The sequence below is a fragment of the Haliotis cracherodii genome, unplaced genomic scaffold (genome assembly GCF_022045235.1).
Source record: "Haliotis cracherodii isolate W230 unplaced genomic scaffold, xgHalCrac1.p SCAF_4, whole genome shotgun sequence".
Classification (NCBI taxonomy): Eukaryota; Metazoa; Mollusca; class Gastropoda; order Lepetellida; family Haliotidae; genus Haliotis; species Haliotis cracherodii.
Genome location: NW_027266297.1, coordinates 61442746 through 61466982, shown reverse-complemented (window position 1 = coordinate 61466982; position 24237 = coordinate 61442746). Strand labels below are relative to the sequence as shown.

At 39.4% G+C, this 24237-nt stretch overlaps 2 protein-coding genes across 4 annotated transcripts in view; both read right to left on the bottom strand.

Moving 5' to 3' along the window:
• Positions 1 to 224: 224 nt before the first annotated feature.
• Positions 225 to 12006, bottom strand: LOC139479576 (uncharacterized). The gene is made up of 14 exons (XM_071262412.1): positions 11958 to 12006; positions 10526 to 11257; positions 9018 to 9096; positions 8817 to 8893; positions 8451 to 8527; positions 7846 to 7933; positions 7599 to 7672; positions 7413 to 7449; positions 6750 to 6847; positions 5942 to 6067; positions 4966 to 5117; positions 4237 to 4372; positions 3941 to 4068; positions 225 to 3060 (listed from the first exon to the last, which is right to left on the bottom strand). The coding sequence occupies exons 1-14, from the start codon at positions 12004 to 12006 to the stop codon at positions 2823 to 2825; spliced, it is 2091 nt and encodes a 696-aa protein (XP_071118513.1). The 3' UTR covers positions 225 to 2822.
• A 5455-nt stretch (positions 12007 to 17461) lies between these two features.
• LOC139479745 (receptor-type tyrosine-protein phosphatase T-like) overlaps positions 17462 to 24237 on the bottom strand; it is a 9751-nt gene continuing 2975 nt past the window's right edge. For 2 of the 3 annotated variants that reach the window (XM_071262604.1, XM_071262605.1), the window contains exons 5-14: positions 23838 to 23917; positions 23511 to 23598; positions 23269 to 23342; positions 22760 to 22796; positions 22460 to 22557; positions 21885 to 22010; positions 20500 to 20651; positions 19270 to 19405; positions 18647 to 18774; positions 17462 to 18223 (exon numbers count right to left, since the gene is read on the bottom strand). In XM_071262604.1, coding sequence (XP_071118705.1) covers positions 18106 to 18223; positions 18647 to 18774; positions 19270 to 19405; positions 20500 to 20651; positions 21885 to 22010; positions 22460 to 22557; positions 22760 to 22796; positions 23269 to 23342; positions 23511 to 23598; positions 23838 to 23917 — 1037 coding nt within the window. In that variant the 3' untranslated portion in view covers positions 17462 to 18105. The remainder of the gene's footprint in view (positions 18224 to 18646; positions 18775 to 19269; positions 19406 to 20499; positions 20652 to 21884; positions 22011 to 22459; positions 22558 to 22759; positions 22797 to 23268; positions 23343 to 23510; positions 23599 to 23837; positions 23918 to 24237) is intronic. The other variant, XM_071262606.1, reaches the window with a different exon arrangement.

Below are 24237 nucleotides of genomic sequence, written 5' to 3'. Positions count from 1 at the left end.
GGCCCAAAATATCAAAATCCTCTCTCAGATAATTTTACTGCCTACAACATACTACATTTGCTTTTAAATTTTTTTTGGGGGGGTCCTCTTATGGTCATCCATGGCAACAGCAAGTACCATCTTTTAGCGTTTTGGGGTATGATTCGGCTGGGGATCGAACAACCTACATTCAACTCTACTGATAATAATAACTGAAACGATTATAAATGATTTTTTTACACGTTTATTGCAATGATCATTTGCTCAAACAGAACATTTTGCAGACGTTTACTGCATTTTATTGATGTTATTACAAAGTGGACATCCAGTATATCTGGACTATAAGCTATGTGTACCTTTGTACAATCCAATTATCTCCAACTGTACGTACACATATATCGTACATATCTATTGAAAATCATTTTAGTGAGTGAGTGAGTGAGTTTGGTTTTACGCCGCTTTTAGCAATATTCCAGCAATATCACGGCGGGGGACACCAGGAATGGGCTTCACACATTGTACCCATGTTGGGATTCGAACCCGGGTCTTTGACGTGATGAGCGAACGCTTTAACCACTAGGCCACCCGACCGCCCCGAAAATCATTTTAGAGATATCGAGGGTTTTCTACATTGGTGTGTTATAATTGTATTTTAGACACTGTTTGTAAAAGCCACACTCCTTAATTATGTGCAAAACCCATTCAAATATAACAAATGTAAATCCATAGATAAAAAGAAATAACGCTTAGACTAATACACTTAGATGCTGTTTTCTACTAAATTATATATCAAATATTTCGTTATATGTAATACTGTACATACTTTGCTTATTGTAAATCTATTATAATACATGTTGATAATATTTCGGATAGTGGGGTTATGTGGGGTTTTATCTCACTGACGTATATGATATGTACTGTAAGTTCGTAATCAACCTAGAATCAGAAATAGTAGTGTTCAAAGAGTGGAACGTTCAAATACAACTTGGCGATATCAAAAACATACTTGATGCCCTCGTTATTCTTTTGTTTACACAAAGTGTACCTTGGACAGAGGTCATGCTCCTGCTAATTAAACAGGGAAGAAAACTATCAGAATTTGAAAATGTTCCGCATTCTGCCCCGGTGGCAGTTAACCAGTTTTGTGAAAACGGTTTCAGTAAATATTTCCGCCAAGCAAGGTCCTGTGAAACTGGACTTTGAAACGGAAATTCATCTATGTCGCATTTTCGGGAAACCAACTCGAAAATTGATTTAAACATAATAATAATAATTGCTAAACGGTTGATGACAAATCACTCAGGAAATGAAACTTTTAAAGAATTATGCTAGGACATAAAACACTTATGTACTGATGTGAAAACATGTGAAGAGATGAAGCGAACAATCCCGCAAGTGAAACAGATGAATGAAACCGTACCAACAGAGTGAATCTGGCCACGGAAATATGTGTTTGAGTCACTGTCATCAGCATCTACTGCATCAAACTGAAAGGGGGCGGTCGGGTAGCCTAGTGGTTAATGCGTTCGCTCGTCACGCCGAAGACCCGGGTTCGATTCCCGACATGGGTACAATGTGTGAAGCCATGTGTGTCCCCCGCCGTGATATTTCTGGAATATTGCTAAAAGCGGCGTAAAACCATACTCACTCACTCAAAGTGAAAGATTTGTGACTGTACTGGCACGTATTATGGGCTTGTTATTTAAATCAAAACTGATGCAAAATGTCCTACCATGATATCATTATGAAATATGATATAGTGACTCTATTTAATGCTGAATTAACCAATCATTATCAAATACGAACCAATCTGATTTAATTACACTTTGTCCAAAGATCGCTCTTTAGATAAACCTTAACCCCAACATACACATTGCAGCCGACACAATTATGTATACGTATACTTGTGGGTTACTGTTCTACTGCGTTAAGAATCAGCCTTGGCGAACAAAATTAGCATCACCTCTTATTTACAAGCAAACTGAAACATTACATTCCCCGTTACAATCGAAAAATGTAAAATAATCTTCATTTTATATTTTTTCCAATTTCACTCTTTTGTGCTCATAAGCTGTTGAACGACCCAACCATTTATCTATAAATCTGCTAAAGGCAGGAACTAATATACAAGTCCGTCTATCTCATAACAAACAAAGCCAGATATATGACACATGTCTATATGTTACTAAATACAATAAAAGCAAATCACAAATAATATGCAATGTATCAAACAGAGTGTATCAAAACATTAGCATGTGATTGTCACATTTCATTACAGTACAGTGAAACCAAAATTCCGGTGGTACACCCTTCTCATTGATTCCGGTTAAATACGTTTCCTGATTAACGTATCAAGGGTGGAGCAATGCCCACTTGTTTATAATAGTCGTTCGTAACAAGATCGCCCGGTCGGCATGTTTTCCGGACTAACGGGGTGTCCGGCTAACGGTGTTTCACTGTTAATTACACACAATAAGGAAATAATACAAACTACACTTTTACATCATAAATATTGCGAAATGTTAGTTAATTGAAAAAAGGAATAATAATGTATTTGTAAATATCATCATACAAATACCCTAGCCACTGACTTAAAATAAGAAATAAATCATTATTCAAAATGTCAAACGTATAAAAATACATGCATATACAAAGCTACAAATGTCCTTCCTTCAAAGACTTGTATTAAAGAGATCATATTCTCTTAATATCTTAATATCTGTATTTTCATCTTGTTCGCGTTTATGAAACCAGTGTTGAGTAAGTTGACCTTGTATTGTCTTAAGACAATGTCCATTGTGTATGTCCATAATGGCCATTGTGTACGTCCAGGTCTGCTGATTCTACAGGGCAGTGACCCAGCTCATTCTCCCTTCTTCATTGTCTGTGTTCTTTGGTGAAAGTCTCTCCTCGTCAGGGTGATCTGCCCCTCTCTCCAGCAAGGGCAGGGTTTCACTGACCACGGTAATGACGTCTGGGAGAGGGGTCGGGCCTCCTAGTAAGAGCTTCTTTCTCTTCTCCAACTTACACGTCCACAGCAGGTGATACTCGTCATCCTCGTCTACATCCCTGTCACCATCCCTGTCACAGAAACATACCACTTACTACCGACATTTGCAACATGCATGTGAGGTGAGGTGACATTTGGTTTAACGTCGCGTCCAAGATTATTGCACTTATATAGCGACGTGCATACACGCGTGTGTTTGTGGCTGCTTGTAATAAGTCCGGACTGATGCCGGTTTCATAGTGCTAGCTCAGTGATCACTGAGATACCATGCCGCAGTTTAACACGAATTCCCCACTCAGACACAGTGTACTGACTCCGAGCTGACCAGTCCTTGTTTTAGCCCCTTAATGCCGAGCGCCAGACAGGGTAACAACAAGTACCATCATTTTACGTTTTTTGGTATGACGAACCCCGGATCTTACGCTCTCCGGACGGACGGTCTACCATTAATCTGCAACATACATGCACATTGTACATGTGCACTCATCCGAAACACTCTACTGGGTGGGTGAGCAGAGTTTTTAGCCAATTAACGACGTTCAAGTCATATCATGGCGGGGGGACACAGAAATGAGATTCACACGTTTTACCCATGTGGGCTTTTAGTATGACGGGCTAACGCCTTAACCACTAGGATAACACATCACCAAATATACTTACATTGATTACATGTACACATATAAATAAAAGAGAAAAACATTTCCAAATCATAAGATTTCTCAACTAAAAGCAGGGTCCATTGTACGATTTACATTCAATCATGTATTAATCAATCGCTATCAAATAATGATGACACCAGATGTTCGCGAAAAGGGAGCATAGTCTGCCCACCGGTGAAAAAAACACACGAAACATGATTATGGCACAAGTGAAAATAGTGAATTAATCAGATACCATTTTTGTCACTGATGAATAAAATTTGGTGTAAATGTTATAACTGAGATTACCAACCTCGTCTCTGCATTGACCTTGAACCAGCATTTTTCACACTGGACACGAATCGGCTTCTTGGCACGGGGGAGGATCTCAAGAGATCGTAGAGCTGCGTTCAGAATGCTGTATATGAAGACATACTGCTCCTGAAAAAGAGACCCAGCGAAGATTTAATTCACTGGTGACACTTGCACTCACAACGTGTAACATTTGATTTGAACTATTTTAACTTGCAATATAAGTTCAGTTTAGCAATGTAAGGTTTCAATGCACTATATACGCTTATTCTAAAGATCAATGTAATTTTAATTCACTTTTGTCTGAACCATTTTCATCCTCTTCCTACGGAAGTGTTGCACACAGTTGTAGACACAGACTCGGCCCTCGCTCCTCGCCTGGTCCAGTAGGTAGTCCAACGCTAAGAATGTCCCAGACCGTCCAACACCTGCACTGTTTAAAAATGAATAGTGCTACTTTTCAGAAAAGAAGGTAGAAAACATGAAACTGAACAATGGACATCTTTAAAACACATGTTGAAATACTTGACAAGGGGCTTCTTTACAGTATTGGCGGTTGATTAACTGGTAGTATAATAGCAGCTTTGAAGATGTAAACCAAGACTTTGATCTGAGCTTGTATTCAAACGGTTTTGTTTTAACATATTGTATTCTCGTGAAAAGGATTGTGCACAAGTTATCTATGATTGTCTTCACCCATACATTTACATTGACGCTATTTTTTTACAATTAATAAATTAAATGACACAAAGGAAAGAAAGGAAAGAGAGAAACGTATGTACATTAAAATTGCTCCCTCAAACCTTTTTGTTTTCTTCACACACGTATGTACATTCATAAAGATATTTTCGTTGATTAGGTAAAACTGTATTGTCAACTAACATAAAGTCAGTATTTACATCACAAGTGTCTTTCACAATTAACAATAGTAACTGCCTCAATTCGTTTCTAGCTATAGAAACAACTAATACACATCCTCTATTTTGTTATGAACGAGGTCGTGTTTGAAAGTAATTAGTGTGTTACCTGCAATGAATAACTAACGGTCCTGTGAAATCTGGCCCCGTGTCTTTCACTGCTCGGTAGAAGTGTAATAGTGCTGTGGTGTCCTCCGGAACCCCGTGGTCAGGCCATTTGGTGAAGTGGAACTGGTTGATCACTCTTGTCTGTGCACCTTCCTGCAATGACATAAGCCATAGAGTCTCTTTATAGAACGTCTAAGGGACGAACGTTTCATATTTTGGGAACGGGTGGTTGTGGTGGTGATTTGCAGCTAATTCAGTTAACATTGTAACTAAAAACTATGAACCTTGAAAAGAAAAAATTTAAACTTGTGGCAGATAATTTAATTTTTTCAAATGGTCTGTCCCGAACAGGGAGTATTGAGGAACAAGTAAACTTAGTTTTAAATGAAAGTAAATTTATAACTTCATCCCCTAAACGAAATATGTGTATATACGTTTTTTTGATAACTGTCCTTCAAGGTGGTCAGGAAAATGACGGTGTCATGCACCTATCTTCCAGATGGCCATGGGGCGGAGGTTGTACATGTAGGTCACCTGCACTCTAGATGGCCAGGGCGCGGAGGGTGGGGGTCACCTACCTTTCAGATGGCCAGAGGGTGGATGGTTGACGTTACCTATCTTCCAGGTGGAGTGGAGTAGCAGATGTTGCCCTCCTACCTTTCAGATGTCCCCAGAGGGGAGGTTGTAGGATGCCTACCTTCCAGATGGCCAGAAAGTTGAGGGAGGGAAGTAGAAGGTGTAGCTCTTCTACATTTCAGATGTTCCCAAAGGGGAGGGTGTAGGACACCTACCTTCCAGATGGCCAGGGAGCGGAGGGAGGAGGTAGAAGGTGCATGTCTCCTAATTTTCAGATGTCCCCAGAGGGGAGGGTGTAGGACACTTACCTTCCAGATGGCCAGGGAGCGGAGGGAGGAGGTAGAAGCTGTAGCTCGTCTACCTTTCAGATGTTCCCAGAGGGGAGGGTGTAGGATACCTACCTTCCAGATGGCCAGGGAGCGGAGCGTGTATGTCTGGTACACCTTCTCCTCTACACACTGAACACTCATCCTGCCATACATCGTGGACTCAGAGCTGCAGAACGGCCAGTACCTCTCGCACTTCACCTGCAAGAGATAGCGTGATAACACTGATTGACGATGTTGCTGAATATATCGTCTAATGAGCGTACTTACTTATTCCGTTCAAATATGACCCACGTATATATCAATATTTTTTTCCAAAGTCCAACCTACTTTTCAGCATCAGTACGTATACAATACCGACAAAAATACGGGAACTAATGGTTTGGCTGCTGCTATCGTTGAGATGTACATTACAAAACCGTGGTGTTGCATCTGAACCCAAAATATAATCACCATGAAATTTCACAGCTTACCATAAGTAGCAACTATTGGGGTAGGCTAGGGACGGGCTGTACCCAACTAGCGTTACACTATGTTTAAAGACGAATCAAGGTTTTGCCTCTGATTCACACATGGCAGAAAACGTTGATGGCGACGTAGCGGCGAGCGGTATGCCAGGGCAACAATTCTTTACCATGATCGGTATGCAGATAGTGTCATGGTCTGGGGCGGTATCACACATGACAGACGAACTGATTTGGTTATTGTGAAAGGCATTTGACCAGCTAGCGACGCTAGTGACACAATTTTGCGTCCTGTCGTACTTCCATAAATTCGGTGCATTACATTCATCGACATTACACCTTCACTATCATATCATCAGTTCCCATATTTTTCTGTCGGCAGTACATATAAATAATGTTTCTGATGTTTCTATGCTGACCTTCCCCGCTTCCACAAGGTTTGTAACCATGACAATCTTGGTGGTGTTCAGCTGCCATATCATCCTCCAGAAGTCGTCCGCTGTTTCCTCAGAAGGACCTGAAACAACGTGCTAAGGTTAAGTTACATACGTGTGAACGTAAGTAGAGGTACCTGTTCATAGAACACAATGTATTCATAGACAAACACAAAATACTCCCCTAAAGAACATGATCTTGTATATCCATATATGTTAATATATCATCCAAAACTGGCTCCCACAGGAGATATCGCTTGGATGAGATCAAGCGATATCTACGATATCACTAATGGCTCTGCTACTGAAGCTGTTTGCAGTACTTTTTACACTGCAGACACTGCTAATTACTGTCTACAAATTGAAAAAGTTGAAAGAATGATAATGGATGATAAATAAAATCTCACCTGAGTGTCTTTTGATATCAAATATATCAATACTCGTCGATAAAAGTGGCAAAAATCCTCGGCAAGCCTCGGAATTTTTCCCCTTTTATCATATATTTGATATCAAAAGACACTCGGGTGAGATTCTCTATCTATTATGAAAATCGTAACACATGTATGTAATCTAGGATATGAATATTAACATATTTCTAATGAAACAACACGTGTTTTATTACTTAGGATGGATAGGAATGAATACTACCTTGCGCTGCAACATAGCGTGTTTGTTCTCTGTAACCCTGTCAGAAAAAAACGTTCTGATTAAAACTACGAATCAGTGGTAGGTATGTGTGGAATCAATTATATTGTGTGAGATAAAGATTTCAGATATTTGGAAATAATTTGCTTTGGATAGAAACTGTTGGTAGCTGTACACGTGACTACTTACATCTACGTAAGAGGCGTTGATGTAGTCACTGTCATCTTCCTCTTCTATTACCAGGGGTACTCGTGTGGCATCAACTATGAACATCAAATAATACATAACGAATCGATATTGACAAGGAACACACCCACAGGTATATATAAATCATGAAAAGATGTATCTCATTATAATCACATTGTTAGGTTAAACTAGGCTGTGACGAGACCATTGTCTTAAGAATCTTACATATATATTTTTTGTAATCACGTACACGGTAGCACATCTTTGTACCGGTTCTTCTCTGTGTTCTCTTCCAAGGAGGCACAGTAGGTAGGTTTTATATCCGGAGTAGGCAGCTTCTGAAACGAAAGTTCAAATGTCATTAGAGGATTGCACAATTGTACTGTTGTCACTGGCTATAAGACTGCACACAATGGTAATATTGATATTGTTGTTGGTATTGCATCATCAATAAGAATATAAAACGTCAACGCTAGAGAATAATCAGTCACGATTATCTGCAGGAACAGATTCTATTGGACGTCTTCCCGAGGCAAGGGCGTTGACTGACTAAAAAAGGACCTTTTTAGTCAGTTAAATCCCTTGCCTCGGGAAGATGGTAAAAGACAATGATGAAATAATAATATGCTAATAACCGCAGTAACATTTGTTTTGCATATTTCATTGCAGCACATAACGATCTGATTATCAAACACTCTGTAACGAAGACGTTGTCCGCGAAATAGGGGCCTCATCTCAAGCTTATGTACTAGTGTATATTTTGCATCATTAATTTGCCTTTTATGCCCTGTGAAATCTGTTTCGTAAGATAATCGAAATTGATTATTCTCTGACGCTGTGTTGAATTATACTCACTTTAAACTCTTCTAGCATGTATTCCATCCATTTGTCTCCGCTGAGCTCTTCACACACGTCAACGTGTAACATCGAATCTGATTTGATGGTATATCCTCATGAATAGTTTATTACAACATGGTAGAATATATTCTAAAGTAACACCTTGTAATGTCGGTCAAATGCAATTAATGTAAAGTTTGTATTGAGATTTCGACATTCAAATAATGAAAAGCTGTATTCTGACTAGTGTAGCAATATTTTATCATCAATTTTGTTACGAGCTAACTCATTCCCCTTAATTTCAATATCAAATAAGTCTGAAATTCTAATTGACGTAATTTCGACTGGTAACGTAAACAGATATACACAATCACAAGTTCTCACCAGCACATGAAGTATAAGTTGGATTTGAAGTGCCTGGGAATATTCTTTTCGGTAAAAGTTGTCGTTTGAATCTTCTTCTTGAAAATTGAAACAAGTATATTCAGATGATTTGGCTATAATGAATATGCAGTAAATATTGGTTCATTTGTTCTATGATAATCCGATGTGATATAGTGATGTTTGTCGTTACTGTTAACGTACCTTGTGTATATCAGAACGATGATCAGGAGGAGGATCAAAGCAGCCACTACAAGCACGGCTACCACAATAGTGGTCTTAACTGAAACAGATCACCTGCAACGTTATCATACTGTTATCACTATGTTACACTCGACACTCCCATTTCGAAACTCCTGTTATATATATTGTCAATAGTGCACCAAGTATCTCCATAATTCTAACAGGGAAACTAGATATTGCAATTATATCACTATTGCAATTATATAACTACATGTAGCTAAGGGCCCAAATTAGTTATGACCCCAGTAATTAAAAGGATGGCGAAGTTGGTGCCCAATTGGAGCAATGCAAGTTAATAATTTTTCTGCGACAATAAATAAACATCTCCGAGCTGTGGTACATAAACCTTTGTACATACATGGAGAAATAAAACAATTTTTCTTACACATTACATGTATGCATGGTTATTGAGAAATCAACTCTTTCCTCTGCATTTACCCCTCAATAAGGCCTATCCCATCAATGTATTTTTGCTTGAGTCACGTTCTTATGTTTACCTCCTCCAACTATGCAGCTAGGAGAACGGTTCTTTATTAAAAACGTGTGATAAAGATGGCTTAGCATGGAATCCAAGAAAGGAACATTGTCGTCACGTTGTGCATTGTCGCGCTTTGAATAACATAATTTACTTTACCAAAGGGCGTCAATGCGATGTCTTTCAAGGTCGATATATGTCGCGTTGTCGACCTTTGGTAAAGGTAAATTATATTATTCAAAGCGCGACAATGCGACAAATGGTCAAATGTCGCGTTGTCACATTGTCAAAATGTTGAGCTTTAATTACTATTTTGCTTGTTTTTGTAAGGGAGACAACGCGACAAAGTCAATCTAGGATTCCTTAGCTTAGATATGTAAACAGAGAGACAAGACCGTCATTGGCGTTTCATGTTGTAAACATGCATTCTAACATTGATAAACGAGATATATATTTATCTTCTCCTAGTGTTTACACTTTCAGTACTTTAATAGACTATTCTTAATTTAAGTTGTTGTTTATTTGTTGTTTGGTTTTACGTCGCACTCAGCAATATTCAAGCTGTATGTCGGTGGCCTATAAAAAGATCATTAGTAATTTGTACTCTGTGAGCAACGTCCCACGCCGTTTGGGTACGTTGACATGCATTCAACAATGATACCAAATCCGATACTGCTCGGGTTTATAACTAAGGATTATCGTATTATTGGATACTAATCACCCCCAACACCCAACACCCAACACCCAACCAAACCCCCAACCAAACACCACCACCATTTGTTACAGTAAATACACCGGTATCACGGTCGGGGCCCCGAAACACAGCACACATCCCCCAGGAAACTGACCCCACTGCTCCAAAGGGTGATTTTCCGGGGGCATTTGTTAGGTGTCAGTTTATTTCCAATAACAGCTGTCACAGTTCGCAGATTTTATCACAGCATCACAATACAACAACTTTCGTCATCTGTAAAATAATATGTGTACAACTTACCTGGCCGCGAGCACCGTCCGTCTTGACTGTTCCCTGGGTTACAAATCTCACACTTTCCGGTCTCCTTATCACATACATCGCTACAGCTGGAGGGACAGGTATCATTACAGTCCTTCCCACTGTAGCCCGACACGCAGCTGTCACACTCCCCCGTGTCTTTATCACATCCATCTTTACAGTTGGGGGGACAGGAAACATTACACTTGTCCCCTGTGTAACCTGGCTCACAGCTGCCACACATCCCCGTGATCCTATTACATCCATCTCTACAGTTGGGGGGACAGGTAACATCACACTTGTCCCCTGTGTAACCTGGCTCACAGCTGCCACACTCCCCCGTGATCCTATTACATCCATCTGTACAGCTGGAGGAACAAGGTGTTCTACAGTGTGGACCGTAATACCGGGGATTCTGACACGGTCCTGTACAACCTTCACCATAACGTTCACACTGTGTACAGGCTGTAGGACAGTTCACACCACAGTTATCTCCCTTCTTGCCGGCCACACATCCCTCTGTACACACAACACGGGTGTTGTCCATCTGACAGCGAGAGTTGAGACAGGTGTCTGGACAGTCCTGTTCACACTGTTTACCATAGAACCTGGAGTCCCGACACTGGAGACACTCTCCAGATGACGTCACAGAGACACAGTGAGGTAGACACACACCGTCAACACAGGCCACGTTGTTACCGTCACAGTTACTACATGGAATACTGCCTGCGGAGGCTGTGAACAATGAGATGGTAAAGCAATAAACAGTCAAACACACTGAACTATCGAAAAAACAATAAATGCACGCTTTAATCGGCAATATGGCTCAATGTTCAGTTGCATAGCATTTAGAAGTACATTAAGTAAATATATGCTTGACATATTTGTATTTGTTCTACATGTATGTGACTGGGCAGATGACATATAATCATCTAGACCATTTGCCAATTATGTGTGTAACTCTTTTGTCCAGACATTTCTTAACATTATTTTCATTAAGCTGATGTGTAGCTTCATCAAACACAAAACAAACAAACAGAGATCACTTGAGATTTACACTTTTCATAAATGCAAAGAAAGATGCATTTCTCTGTATGTATACAATATAGCGAAATGAAAGGGTTATCGGGGGCACGGGTGGCCTAGTCGTCTAAGGCGCCGCGATTCGCTGTGCAGAGTTGCGTCCCTTGGGCACGCCAGAAACCTATGATTGTGGGTTCGAATCCCGGTTCGCCCCAATTATGTTTCTAGGTTTGTCAGCACCATACCCGTGCTCGTGGGTTTCACCGAAGTGGTAAACGTCTTAGACCTGCATCACTTCGGGCTTTCCTCCCACATTAAGCTGACACGCCGTGATATAACTGGAATAATGTTAAAAGCGGCCTTAAACCCAACTCACTCACTCACTCTTAAGGGTTATCGAGAAGCTAATTACCGTATAAAATAAGGCATGCGATACCGATGACATGCTTGATAAATCCCATATCGTTGTTTTGCGCATCTTACAGGGATGGACCTCTCGTCATGAAGTGGATCTGATCCAATAATCTACAAGGAGAAGTACTTTTCATAATCACAGGAACATTTCAAATTCACAACATGTCGGATATAGTCATGCTTCTCTCAAGGTCTATACTTATAAACGTAATTTAGTAACACTTGTTGAAAGGGTGCATATCCAATCAAGTGCAAGTCGTAGAATTTTCACGCCATATACACAGTGGATCTGTTAGTTCCCAGCATTGATCGTGCCACATGGATGCACTGCTTCCGTACGTGTATTTGTAAATTTCGTTTTAAGTCAAACAATTGTACTTTCATACTTGAATCAATACAAACATTGAAAATGTCGCAATGCCTAATAACTGTCTGAAATAGTAATGATTTTTTTATGTTTCAACGAAATGTGCCTTCATTTCCATAAAGAACTTGCGGCCTCTATTGACATTGTAATTGTTTCAGTGCTCCGGGCCACATTTTACTATAAAAGCAACTTTATTTAACATATGTTTTCATTCAAAACTTAAATGTACTTTAGTTCAAAAAGGGAACTACTTCCTAGTTACCTTTAATTGTGTATAATTATCAAGAAACAGTCTTACCTTTTTTTCGATTGTTTAAGGAATATACTGCATTTAAGGTTAAGTGACTCCACGCGGTGATTAACTGAACATGATGGGGTACTAACAACCGAGGTGATGTCCTGATGACAGTATGCCACTGCAATCAAGTTACCGAAGGAACGTTGTACACTCACACGCGGAAATAAATACTTCCGCTTGCAAATAGCATTTACTTCTAGACCGATGGTTGGCTTATTTCTAGATTTTAACATGTCCAATTGTATGGTTTTACGCCGCTTTTAGCAATATTACCCATTACACATTGTACCCATGCGGGGAATCGAATCCAGGTCTTCGGCGTGACGGGCGAACGCTTCAACCACTAGGCTACCCGACCGCCCCGCATTACATATTGAATGTACTACAATACATAATATGATACACATATCTAAACATCTAACGATAACTCAAAGATCATCTCCACATGTATGATATCTATGAAACGAGCAAAACTATACCGTATCTATTTTTAACTTTTGTTTGCATTTCTAGGGTGAGTAAATATAAAAAAAAGAAATATACAGGCCAATTCCTTAGAGACATTTATATCTAAAGAATTACATTGTAATTGGTTAAGGTAAAGTAATGACATTTAGTGTTCTCGAAATGGGTAGTCAATTCCGGTCCTGCACGTTGTGATGATCGAGACCACCACACTGTCGCCTCTTTGTATATGACGATCTATATATTCTCCTACTATTTTGAACATGAAAGACGTCACATTGTATGACTCTAGCTGTGGCATTGTATGTTAGTGGGCGAACCTTGTTTGTCACTTAATGTTTGTTCGGAAGATTGTATTTCACCGACATCTAAATAAGTATAGTAAACAAAATATAAAGAAAATTGTTAACGATTATATCAAATACTTTTTCATGTCTGTTTCTTTGTTCAATTAGACGTCTAACCTGCAACAGTCCTGCAACTAAATATTCGACATAAACTGCACGTTTGGCATTATGAACCAAATATATTCCCCATGGATTATATTGTTTATGTGTAGAATACGTATCGCTAAGTCTTTTTAGAGTGCACATGGCCTACAGATAGATAGTTTGTCGTGGACGTGCCGCATAAAGTCATTGAAACTAAATACATGAATAACTTTGGTGTTCATGCATTCAAAACATGCAGTTGTTTTAAGGAATGTACCATTAGCTTTCTCAAGATGGACTCTTATGACAACCTATATATATCGTTGTTGATTATATTTTAATTTTCAAATGAAACATCTTTCTTATACAATCACGAGATTTACATACCTTTGCTATGTATTGGTTATGTAAAATACAATTAAACGTGTGTATATTGTGTAAGTCAAAGGACAATGTCTAAGAATCAAAATCAAAGGAATAACCAAATTATCTTGTTATATCACAGAAGAAATACAGATTTGTATATGTTTACCTTACGTCTGTACCATCCCCAATGATGTTTTGATAGTCAACCACACAGCACGCTGGTTTTCCCTTCCAGTTAGAATTGGGTTACATGTGGCCACCTTTATCCTAAACGATACTGGTAATAATTTCCCTGTCTATTTTATTTTTAACTTTGCGGAATATGACTTGAGCTCGTTAGGTTTAAATCAGCAAACGAAGAGCCGTTGCAGATTTGGTGGTGTACAATGGTTGCTCTGAAAGCTTCCTCCTTCAGATAACACTCATTTGGTTTTAAATGTGTGCTATGAAATAATTGCATCGGTGACGTTCCAGATTGCTCATGCAAATGGATAAATGATGCGCGATGCTATTACATACAACGAACTTAAAACCGTTTTTCACACTCCCTTGGTCACTAGTACGTCCTATTACAGTAAACTAGGGTTATAACGAACCCGAGGGGACCATTAATTTTAGTTCGTAATAAACGTAGTTTGTTATAAGCATACAGACTGCATATATACAACAAATGGTCGGGACTAAAAAAAAAGTTCGTTATATCGGGCATTTCGTTATAAGTATGTTCGTTACAAACGTAGTTTGCTGTAATTGGAGCAGGTGATCATGTAGGGGATTTCGTTGATAACTAGGTGCGTACCCCGACGATGTGGATCATTGCTCATGAAACTGATCACTGGATTGTGTGGTCCAGACTCAATTGTTTCCAGGCTACCGGAGGGTTGCTGGGTGCGGCGTTCGGCAAAAAACAAACACGTACTTTTTTCATGAAAACTGTGTAAGGAACAGGTGCTACGAGCTAGGGCGCAGGACATGTTTCCCCTTTCGGCGAACATCTGGTGGCATCACTGCATTTCAGTGATCAACGCATATAAATTACGTCACTGATTTGCCTTTTACACTGTATGGACTTTGACAGAGTATTCTCTGGCGATGACAATTTGAATTAATATATCACTGAAATACATATCGCTACTACAGTCTTACCGAGCTAAAATGAATTTTGAACCGAACGCACACTTGTACCGTGTATGAGTAACCTATCTCTGCATTTAAATCAAAGTATGTTTATCTCCGCTCTACAATGAGTAGTGGAGTGAGTATGGTTTTACGCCGCTTTTAGCAATATTCCAGCAATATCACGGCGGGGGACACCAGAAATGGGCTTCACACATTGTATCCATGTCGGGAATCGAACCCGGGTCTTCGGCGTGACGAGCGAACGCTTTAACCACTAGGCTACCCGACCGCCCCTCTCTACAATGAGTAAATAAAACAGGAACTCTTTGATGTTGGTACATACACTGAGGGGAGAAGCATGGGTTGAGTCCATTGCTCTTAGTGGATCGTCGATCTGAATTAGGGAAACAGCGGCAACAGCTATTGGCACTGTATAGGCTTGAACAGTTTTACACGGTAATATTTCAAATGGAAACATATAAGAATACGAACTCCGTCATCCAGCTTGAATTAGATATGCCGAAAGAAAACTAAGTTAGCTTTGCACGGAATCGTTCAACATCGTACATGACTATTATGCCGCTACATTGTGACGCAAAAGATATGACGTCGCAGTTGCATATAGAAAAGACCATATTTCAAGGCTTCTGCTGTCACCAAAATTTGTAGATTTTTTATTGCGTTTTTTTACCCAAATTCTGTATTACCACACATACTGGTTATTTTCGTAAACCATATAATAAAACATATATTTATTTTAAAATACATACCGACTTTTTCCGGCAGTACTTTTCTATTAATATCAGCTTCTGCGGTGATGTGTCCGTAAACTCGGCTGTTTCAAGCAGAGGTGGTTATTGTGATTTAATACCTCTGATACACCAGTCAGAGTCGGTGTAAGTTCATGAGAGAATCCGGCTTAGAGCCCCAGGGACTTAATGGATTTGATGGTCAGGTTGGGTGACTTGGTTGCTCACGTGTTGTCATACCCCGACGGCGACAAATGTTTGTTACCAGCATCAATCGTTCTATGTATTCGTAACTATGAAGCACACGATATGGGACGCTAATGTTTAAGGAAACATCCTTAGATTTGCCAGCATCTGTTATGAAACATGCATTATCCATATCATACGTATCGTCATATTGACATTGTTTAGTATCTGATTTTATACACCATATGCATGTTAATTTGCAGGCCTGTCGTCTTGAACATGATTGGTTGGTTGGTTTGTTGTTTAACGCCGCACTCCAGCTATATGTCGGCGGTCTGTAAATAATCGAGTCTGCACCAGACAATCCAGTGATTAATATCATGAACATCGATCCACGCAATTGGGATAGATGACATGTATCAACGAAGTCAGCGAGCCTGACCACCCGATCCCGTTAGTCGCCTTTTACGACAAGCATAGTCACCTTTTACGGCAAGTATGGGTTGCTGAAGACCTATTCTACCCCGGGGCCTTGAAAATAAAGATTCATGACGATTGTTAGTGGTGACATTCACAGTGTTGCATGGTTGTTATCGAATTCATTTCAGCAGGGTGGTGAAACTGAAACTGATTTTTTAAAGCTCGTTTTCCGCTCTGACACTTCCTTGTATTGAGCAGCCCTTGTTGAAATACAACGGTTTTACCATAACTCTTTATATTAACAAAATACAGTCGAAACACAAACTATTAAAACCAAAAAATGAATCATCAATAACATTTACAGGAAATATTCATGAACTCAGAGTCGTGGTCATACTCTCTACATAACAGGAATGTTAAAGTTCAGAAATCGAATTCGCGTTCACCCATCACATTAGAAAAATGAGGATGAACACTTCACAGTTATACTTGAGCAAAAAAGTGACAAAAAATATTTCCGATGCAATTCTCTTTGTTGACTTGTGTCATATCTTCCCGTGTGTTTCAGGCGAATAATTGACTTGCCCTTGCATGTGTTTGTGACGGATGGACATGATACAGTCGGAATCGTAAAATCGACACTACTTTGAGAAGAGATTTCTTGTGGCTATGGAAAGTGTTTTGTCGCTTATATTGTCCAGTGTACGATTCTGACTCTATCATAAGCATCTTTACATATGTCATGAATGTCATCTTCATGAAGCGCTATCAAATAGCGATGACACGAGGTGGGTGTACGCGAAAGGGTTAGCGTACTCCGAACCACCTGGGGTGAATAAACAATTCATACAAAATTACATAATGTCCACAGCTGCGTTAAGCAAAACTCGCCTACTCATGTACAACTGAGTTGAAGCATTATTTACACAAGTTTAAATTTGTAAGCCAGTATAAAGGTGCATGTAATGTATGTCCAGTGTTGATAGATAAAGTGTTGATAAATATTCCAATACACGTTTGGGTTGAATTAACTGCCTCTTATCTTTACAGAAATCACAATACGTTAATTTGAACACAAGTTTTATTCATATATTCCATCAAAGTATTGTACAATCAATCTTATCTTCCTACACGTTTGCAGGAAGACCATCATCACATGTTTTGGTGATAAGTCAATTGTAATATCTTTCTACTATTACTTGTAACCATATTATATTTACGGGCACAATCAGTGAAGGGTTATTGTGTGTCATTTAAATATGGGGAAAGTATGTTTTATGCAGGTCTTAGATGAGTACCTCCTTTGTGAAAATGGGACAGACAAAAACAGAATAGAACACACAAATATCGGATCATGTCATGAACAAGGGACGCAACTCTGCAACTCTGGCCCCGCACATGTAATCAGTGATCCTATCACGATAATAGGGCGTGTTCACAATCGACACTTATAGTATGGAAGTTGAAGGGAGTGTCATCACTGATTTTCAGTGATCCATTTCATATAATCGTCACCACTAGTTTGTCTTTCACGCCCAATTGAATCTGTTTGGGGAGATAAACGAGACTGCTTATTTCGTTGCATTGACGCTATATATTTACATCATAATATTCCGAGTCAGGATTGTCATGTACTGATCGACCATTGACAACGCACACAGGAAGTGTCAGTAAGTAGTTTTCTTGTCTTAATCTATAGCCGATCACAAGAAGACATGACACCAACACAGATTATGGAACTTCTGTCACACCCTCGTAACCAAGATGCTGGGTTGTTCGGCGAGCGCCTTGACGTCATCAAAGTCACCGTACGCCACAGGCTCATAGTCAGAACTGGAGTCCTCTTCGTCGATGTCACCCTTGCTGTAAACACAAACCAACAATACTGCAACGAAGTGAACATGGAGGCTACAAGTTTGTATGGTGAAGATAAGGTATCATTTTGAATGAGGTACTCTTTCAATGTCAGTAAGCCCAACATCACCAATATCCCCGCGATAAACCTTAGGTGTCCAAGTCTTGTGAAACTAATAGATCGGAGTGTCGGGGTAAGTCTTCTATACAACCAGCTACAATCCTACCCACACACAATCACCACGAACATTTGGTACAGAGGACCTTTCAGTCCGGAAAACATCACAGGGCACATTTCGTTAAATGTGGACACGTTATGTTACCTTGTGGTTTCGTGACCAGATTTCTTGTAACACTCCTTATCTCGTACACACAAGCTGCAATGTAGCAGGAAACAAAGATATTTGCAGACACTGAACAGTTGTGACTTACGCCTGTGTCTCATGGTCAAGACGCCAGCACTTTTCACACTGCACAAGGACAGGATCGTAGTAGCTAGGCAGCGTTCCCTGAGTTTGTAAGGCACCAATCAGTATGTTGTGGATGAAGGAATACTGCTCCTACAGAAGAGACATGATAAGCATATAGGTACAGAACCTAATAAGAACATGGACATGAACAGTTGTGCAAACAATTCTAACAACATATATCAGAAGGTACGATTACCCTGCGAGATAAATTATTGTTCATTGTACCATAAGTTGATAAATTTAAAGTGATAATAAAAACCATAATAAACAGTACACTGTCCATGTGTATGGAGAGTGTATTTGTAACACTACATACACTATCGATCCGTGAAGATCCGGGTTAGGCTAGGTCTTCAGCAACCCCTTGTCGTAAGGGGCGGCTAAAGGGGATCGGGTGGTCAGGCTCGCTTACTGGGTTGATGTATGTCATTGTATCCCAATTGCATGGATCGATTCTCGTGATGTCAATCACTGGATTGCCAGGTCAATACTCGATTATTTACAGACCGCCGTCATATAGTTCGAATATTGCTCAGTACGGCGTCAAACAAACAAAACAAACAAAACCTATCAATATACACTTACTTCTGTTTCAACCATCATCATTCTTTGAGCACGGAAAGTTTGTACACAGCTGTAAACACAAGCTCGACCTTCGTACCTGGCTTGATCCAGCAGGTAGTCAAAAGCCAGGAATGTTCCACAACGCCCTGCGCCAGCGCTTAACAACGAAAATATGACCCTTAATCAACATAAAAATCATTAACCACTGTGTCACTGTATCTTATTTAAATATAAGCGACAAAACTCTTGCATAGGATACTGATGTAACCATACCCATCACACTGTTAATAGCATCAATGGTTATGTATGGTATGTTTGCGTCTATGAAGCGCAACATATGTCAACTTATGTCGCGTAAATCAAAGTGACCAAATACTTTCCGTAATCATAAGAAATATCTGCCCATTGAACCATTTGTACTACATGACAAAAAACATGTATGTGCATGTATTATGAATGTGTGATTACCAGGCGTTCGTAAATAGGTGAGGGAAGACACCATCTTTCTAAGTGTAAAGGAAAGTGTTTTTAATCTGTGATAATCATATTGTTAAAACAAAGTAAGAAAGTTTCGTTTATCAGTGCGTTGACGAGGGGATTATAATATTTTGAAAATTAGTAAGGTTATTTTAATAGAAGATATTATATGTGTATTCATGTCGCTCTCGCTCGGGAAATATTGGACTTTAGACACTCGTCTCGTAAACATAGTGTGACGTGGACACGATTAATATGTTCTATTTATTACCGAAGAAGATATCTTCATACAGAGACGAACTATATTTAATCCGTACGAGGGCAAACAAATCGGGGTTCATAAAAATCACATATGCCCTAGGTCATATCACGTCACGAGACAACAGTGTATTGTTCCGTCATCCGGATGGCATTGGTGACGTCTTTCGAATCTGATTGTGACGTGGGGTCAGAATGACGTCACACAAGAAACGACGTCATAGCTGAAGATTGTTGACGTCAATCGATAAATTGTGGTTTCGCTGCTGTTGCGACTTGCTGTCCTAAAGGTAAAAACTAAGATTCGTCTTTGTATGTAAACATCTTCTTCGGTAATGAATAGAACATTATATGAATGTTCATGTCATTCTATGTTTACGACACTCGTGCCTAAATTCCGGCATTTAGACACTCGTGTCGTAAACAGAGTATGACACGAACACTCATATAATATATGTATTATATCATTCGGAGACTTGTATGGAACTTCGATATGTCAGCTATCAACATATATACCTGCTTTGTACCACTAAAGGTCCGTTAGAGTTCGGTCCTGTGTCCTTCACTATCCTGTGGAAATGCAGCAGTAACGATGTGTCTCTAGGAACGTCATGGTCAGCCCATGCGGCGAAGTGAAACTGGAGCACTTGTCTTGTGTCAGAATGTCCCTGATAAAAACAGTAATTGCAATTTACTTCTAGATTGATGCATGTTCATTTAAAATTTAGAATGGAGGAGTCTGGTGGTAAGCACACACAATCTACACTTACACATATGTGTGTCTCTGAAACACCTTAAACATTTGTCATTGCAAGGGTAGTTTTATGCAAATTGTGTGAATAGAGGATGCAGAGGACATGCTCACCCGCGAACACCAGGGCACACTTGCACAAAGCGATCTTAGCGCTACAACTATCGTAAGCCTATGTTAAAGTATGGGAGTTACGATCATCTGAGCGCTAAGACCGCTTTGTGCAAGTGGGCCCAGGTGTCATAACTGTTTTTCAGTGTTACATTCATATAATTTTTACAGCTATTTTGCCCTTTACGCTATATGGAATCTGTTTCAATGGATCATTAAGACGGGCTGTTCTCTTGCATTGATGTTTTATATTTACAAACAGAAATATATAAGCTGACACACATCGATAAATATGATATTGACTTCTGCTACACTTTCTATGACGATAGAACTAAAACACTCTCGAAGTGACAGGTTCATTGTATTAAACATTTTCTCTGTGATTTTAGGGGACGAAGAGTGTTTTTTTCCATGTCTTAGAGAGGCTTCCTGGTGTTCTACTTCATACAATACATATAGCTTCAACACTTTTACATTGAATTTAAATACCCAAACATTGTATTCATGAGGTGAGGTGAGGTGAAATTGGTCCAAGATTATTGCACTTATATAGCGACGTGCATGCACGTGTGGGTGTGTGGCTGCTTGTATGCGTACTAGTCCGAACTGATGCCGATTTATAGTGCTAGCCCACTGAGATACCATGCCGCAGTTTAACATGAATACCCCACTCAGACACAGTATACTGACTCCGAGCTGACCAGTCCTTGTTTTAGCCCCTTAATGCCGAGCGCCAGACAGGGTAACAACAAGTACCATCATTTAACATTGGTTTGACGCGGCCGGGGATCGAACCCCGGACCTTCCGCTCTCCGGGCGGACGCTCTACCACTAGACCACGGAGGCGGTCTTTGTATTCATGATATCATATGATATCATATGATATGATACAGTGAAACTGCACGAGACTATTTCCAGTGAAAGAGTCCTGATTAAAAAGTGTCCAGATTAAGAAATCCAGAGTCATGGATTATGTCCCTTTATTAATAGCGCTGCTAACAGTAATGACCCGGAAGGATTCAGATTTGTTCTCACTGACCTTCCACACTGCGAAGTTCCTGACAGTGTAAGAAGGGTGGACCGTCTCCTCCACACACTGCACACACACCTTGTCGTACGCCCTGAAGGTAGCACCATACACGGGCCAGTACCTCGCACACTTGATCTGGAAACATAGCATGTACAGGTGTTTCAGGGTTTTTTCATCCAAAACTAGATTCCACAGGATATATAACTTGTGTGAGGAAATATCGCAACAAGGAAATGACCATGATGCTTTGGAAACCATTATGACGTCATCGTTACCATGACATCACAATCAAAAGACATCATAAATCTCTCTACCACTGCAAGTGGTTAGCTTCACTTTTTACACTCAAGGCACTGGTTAGTACTGTTAGAGACTGAAAACGTTGGAAGAATGATTTAGATAAAAACTAGAATCACACGCTAGTGTGTCGGGATATTAACACGCATCGCTAACATTTTAATGCATTAAAAGTTTAACATTTTATCGTGTTGGTAAGTTTGATATCAAAAGACACTTGAGTGAGATTCTCTATTTTTGTACTCTCCGTGTATTTTTATCATTGATGGTATGTATTAAGGATGTACCTTTCCGTCTTCTGCAAGTTGTGTAAGCAAGACAATCTTGGTGGCGTTCTCCTGCCATATTAGCCTCCAGAAGTCGTTGACTGATTTAAATGACGGTCCTGTTAAGTATATATTGCATTTGCTTACTTGCATGTGATCTGTGAGACAATAGGAACGTTAATTCTGTTGAATTACACTAACATAATGTTATACGCATTTAAAAGATAATCCCTCAGCTACGAAACAGGGTGATTACTTCCCTTGAATACGTTTCATCAACTATACAATCAAGATTCAAGAAAAGCTTCCTTGAGGTCTTACCTTGTGCTGCAACGTATCGTATATTGTCCCTGTATCCCTTGAAAAATACATAAAAATGAAACAAATATTAGCATCACTTTAAGGTTACTTAATACATAGAATATAAACATTCACAGTGTTTTAGACAGGACATTTTGAGACAGAAATAATGTCTTATTATCATCATTAAATAAGAGCGTGATACCTGCAAAGATCTTTACGTTCAGAGTATGAAATACAGTAAATTACGGATATAACGAACTCCAAAGGACCACTAATTTTAGTTCGTAATAACCGCAGTTCGTTTTAAGCATATAAAGAGCATATGCTCTTTAAAACATTTATAAATTCTGAATGTTAATTTGTATATACAATAACGTTAAGGCGTTTGCCTTTTTCTTCTGTTAAATGGTCAATCATACTCATCTATTTTGTTGAACAACACTTCTTAGGGTGCAATTAGTATAACGATACTAGTCTCAATAGCTGAAATGCTCATATTTAGTACATATAATCCACTCTTTACTCACATTAATGAAAGACGCGTTAATATAATCACTATCGTTCTTTTCTTCTTGCTTGAGCAGTATTCTGTTTCCGTCATCTGTAACAATGGTTGAGAGGGATGTTGAGAACAGTATATCGTCAACCAATGTATATCAAAATATCATATAAATTATATATTATGAAGTGTGACAAGCATTGTGATAATACTTTCTGCGTAAATGAAACATTGTTATATCCAGAAGCACAGCGGATACAGTCTACGTACAGGGGAGGACACTCTTGTGTCTGTTCTTTATTCTATTGTCCTCGGATGCTCCACACTTTGCCTCGCCATAGTCTGGAGGGGCAAGCATCTGAAGAAAAAGTACATAATTCAAAACGCATATAATTTCTTGATTCATGCTGCATGTATAAATGAGAAATATATATGTAATGCACATTTCATTATATAAAATGGAAAATTATGCATTATAGATTTTGGGGCCACTTATGTATTGAGGTAAGATAAGGCAAGGCGCAAGGTATAATTTTTAGGCCAACCGTCTGAAGACACTAACCAGAAGATCTAAGAAAGGTATTGCCATATACACACCTGAAACTCATTCATCATGTGTCTCATGGTACGCTGACTCATCAACTCTTCACACAGCCTCACTTGTCCCAAATCCCTGCCTGCGGAAATTTGAATTTTTAAGTACATAGAAATATGTTAGTTATTTAGTCAATTAAACAACACAACGTTCAATAAAATCGGCAAAGAGGTTCTGGAAAAGTAAGAACATATAAGTCTTTGAAAGGCATTTAGAAGTGATACACATAAGGAATAGAATTTAGGGATGTCAACTTCTTTATGACGAGGACCACAACGCTTCGGAGTATATGCTTACTCCTTCATCAGGTGAATAAATTCTATGAGGGAGAGAACATGAACATGTACCTGCAAGAACGACAGAAGTGATAAGATAACAAAGGTGGAAAGTTGACATCCGTAA

Coding starts and splice junctions, on each gene's coding strand:
- LOC139479576 (XM_071262412.1), bottom strand. CDS start 12,006: ATGGGATTTATCAAGCATGTCATCGGTATCGCATGCCTTATTTTATAC. Junction 9,097..10,525: donor CGGACGGTGCTCGCGGCCAG/GTAAGTTGTACA, acceptor GATCTGTTTCAG/TTAAGACCACTATTGTGGTA. Junction 8,894..9,017: donor ATCGTTCTGATATACACAAG/GTACGTTAACAG, acceptor TCAATTTTCAAG/AAGAAGATTCAAACGACAAC.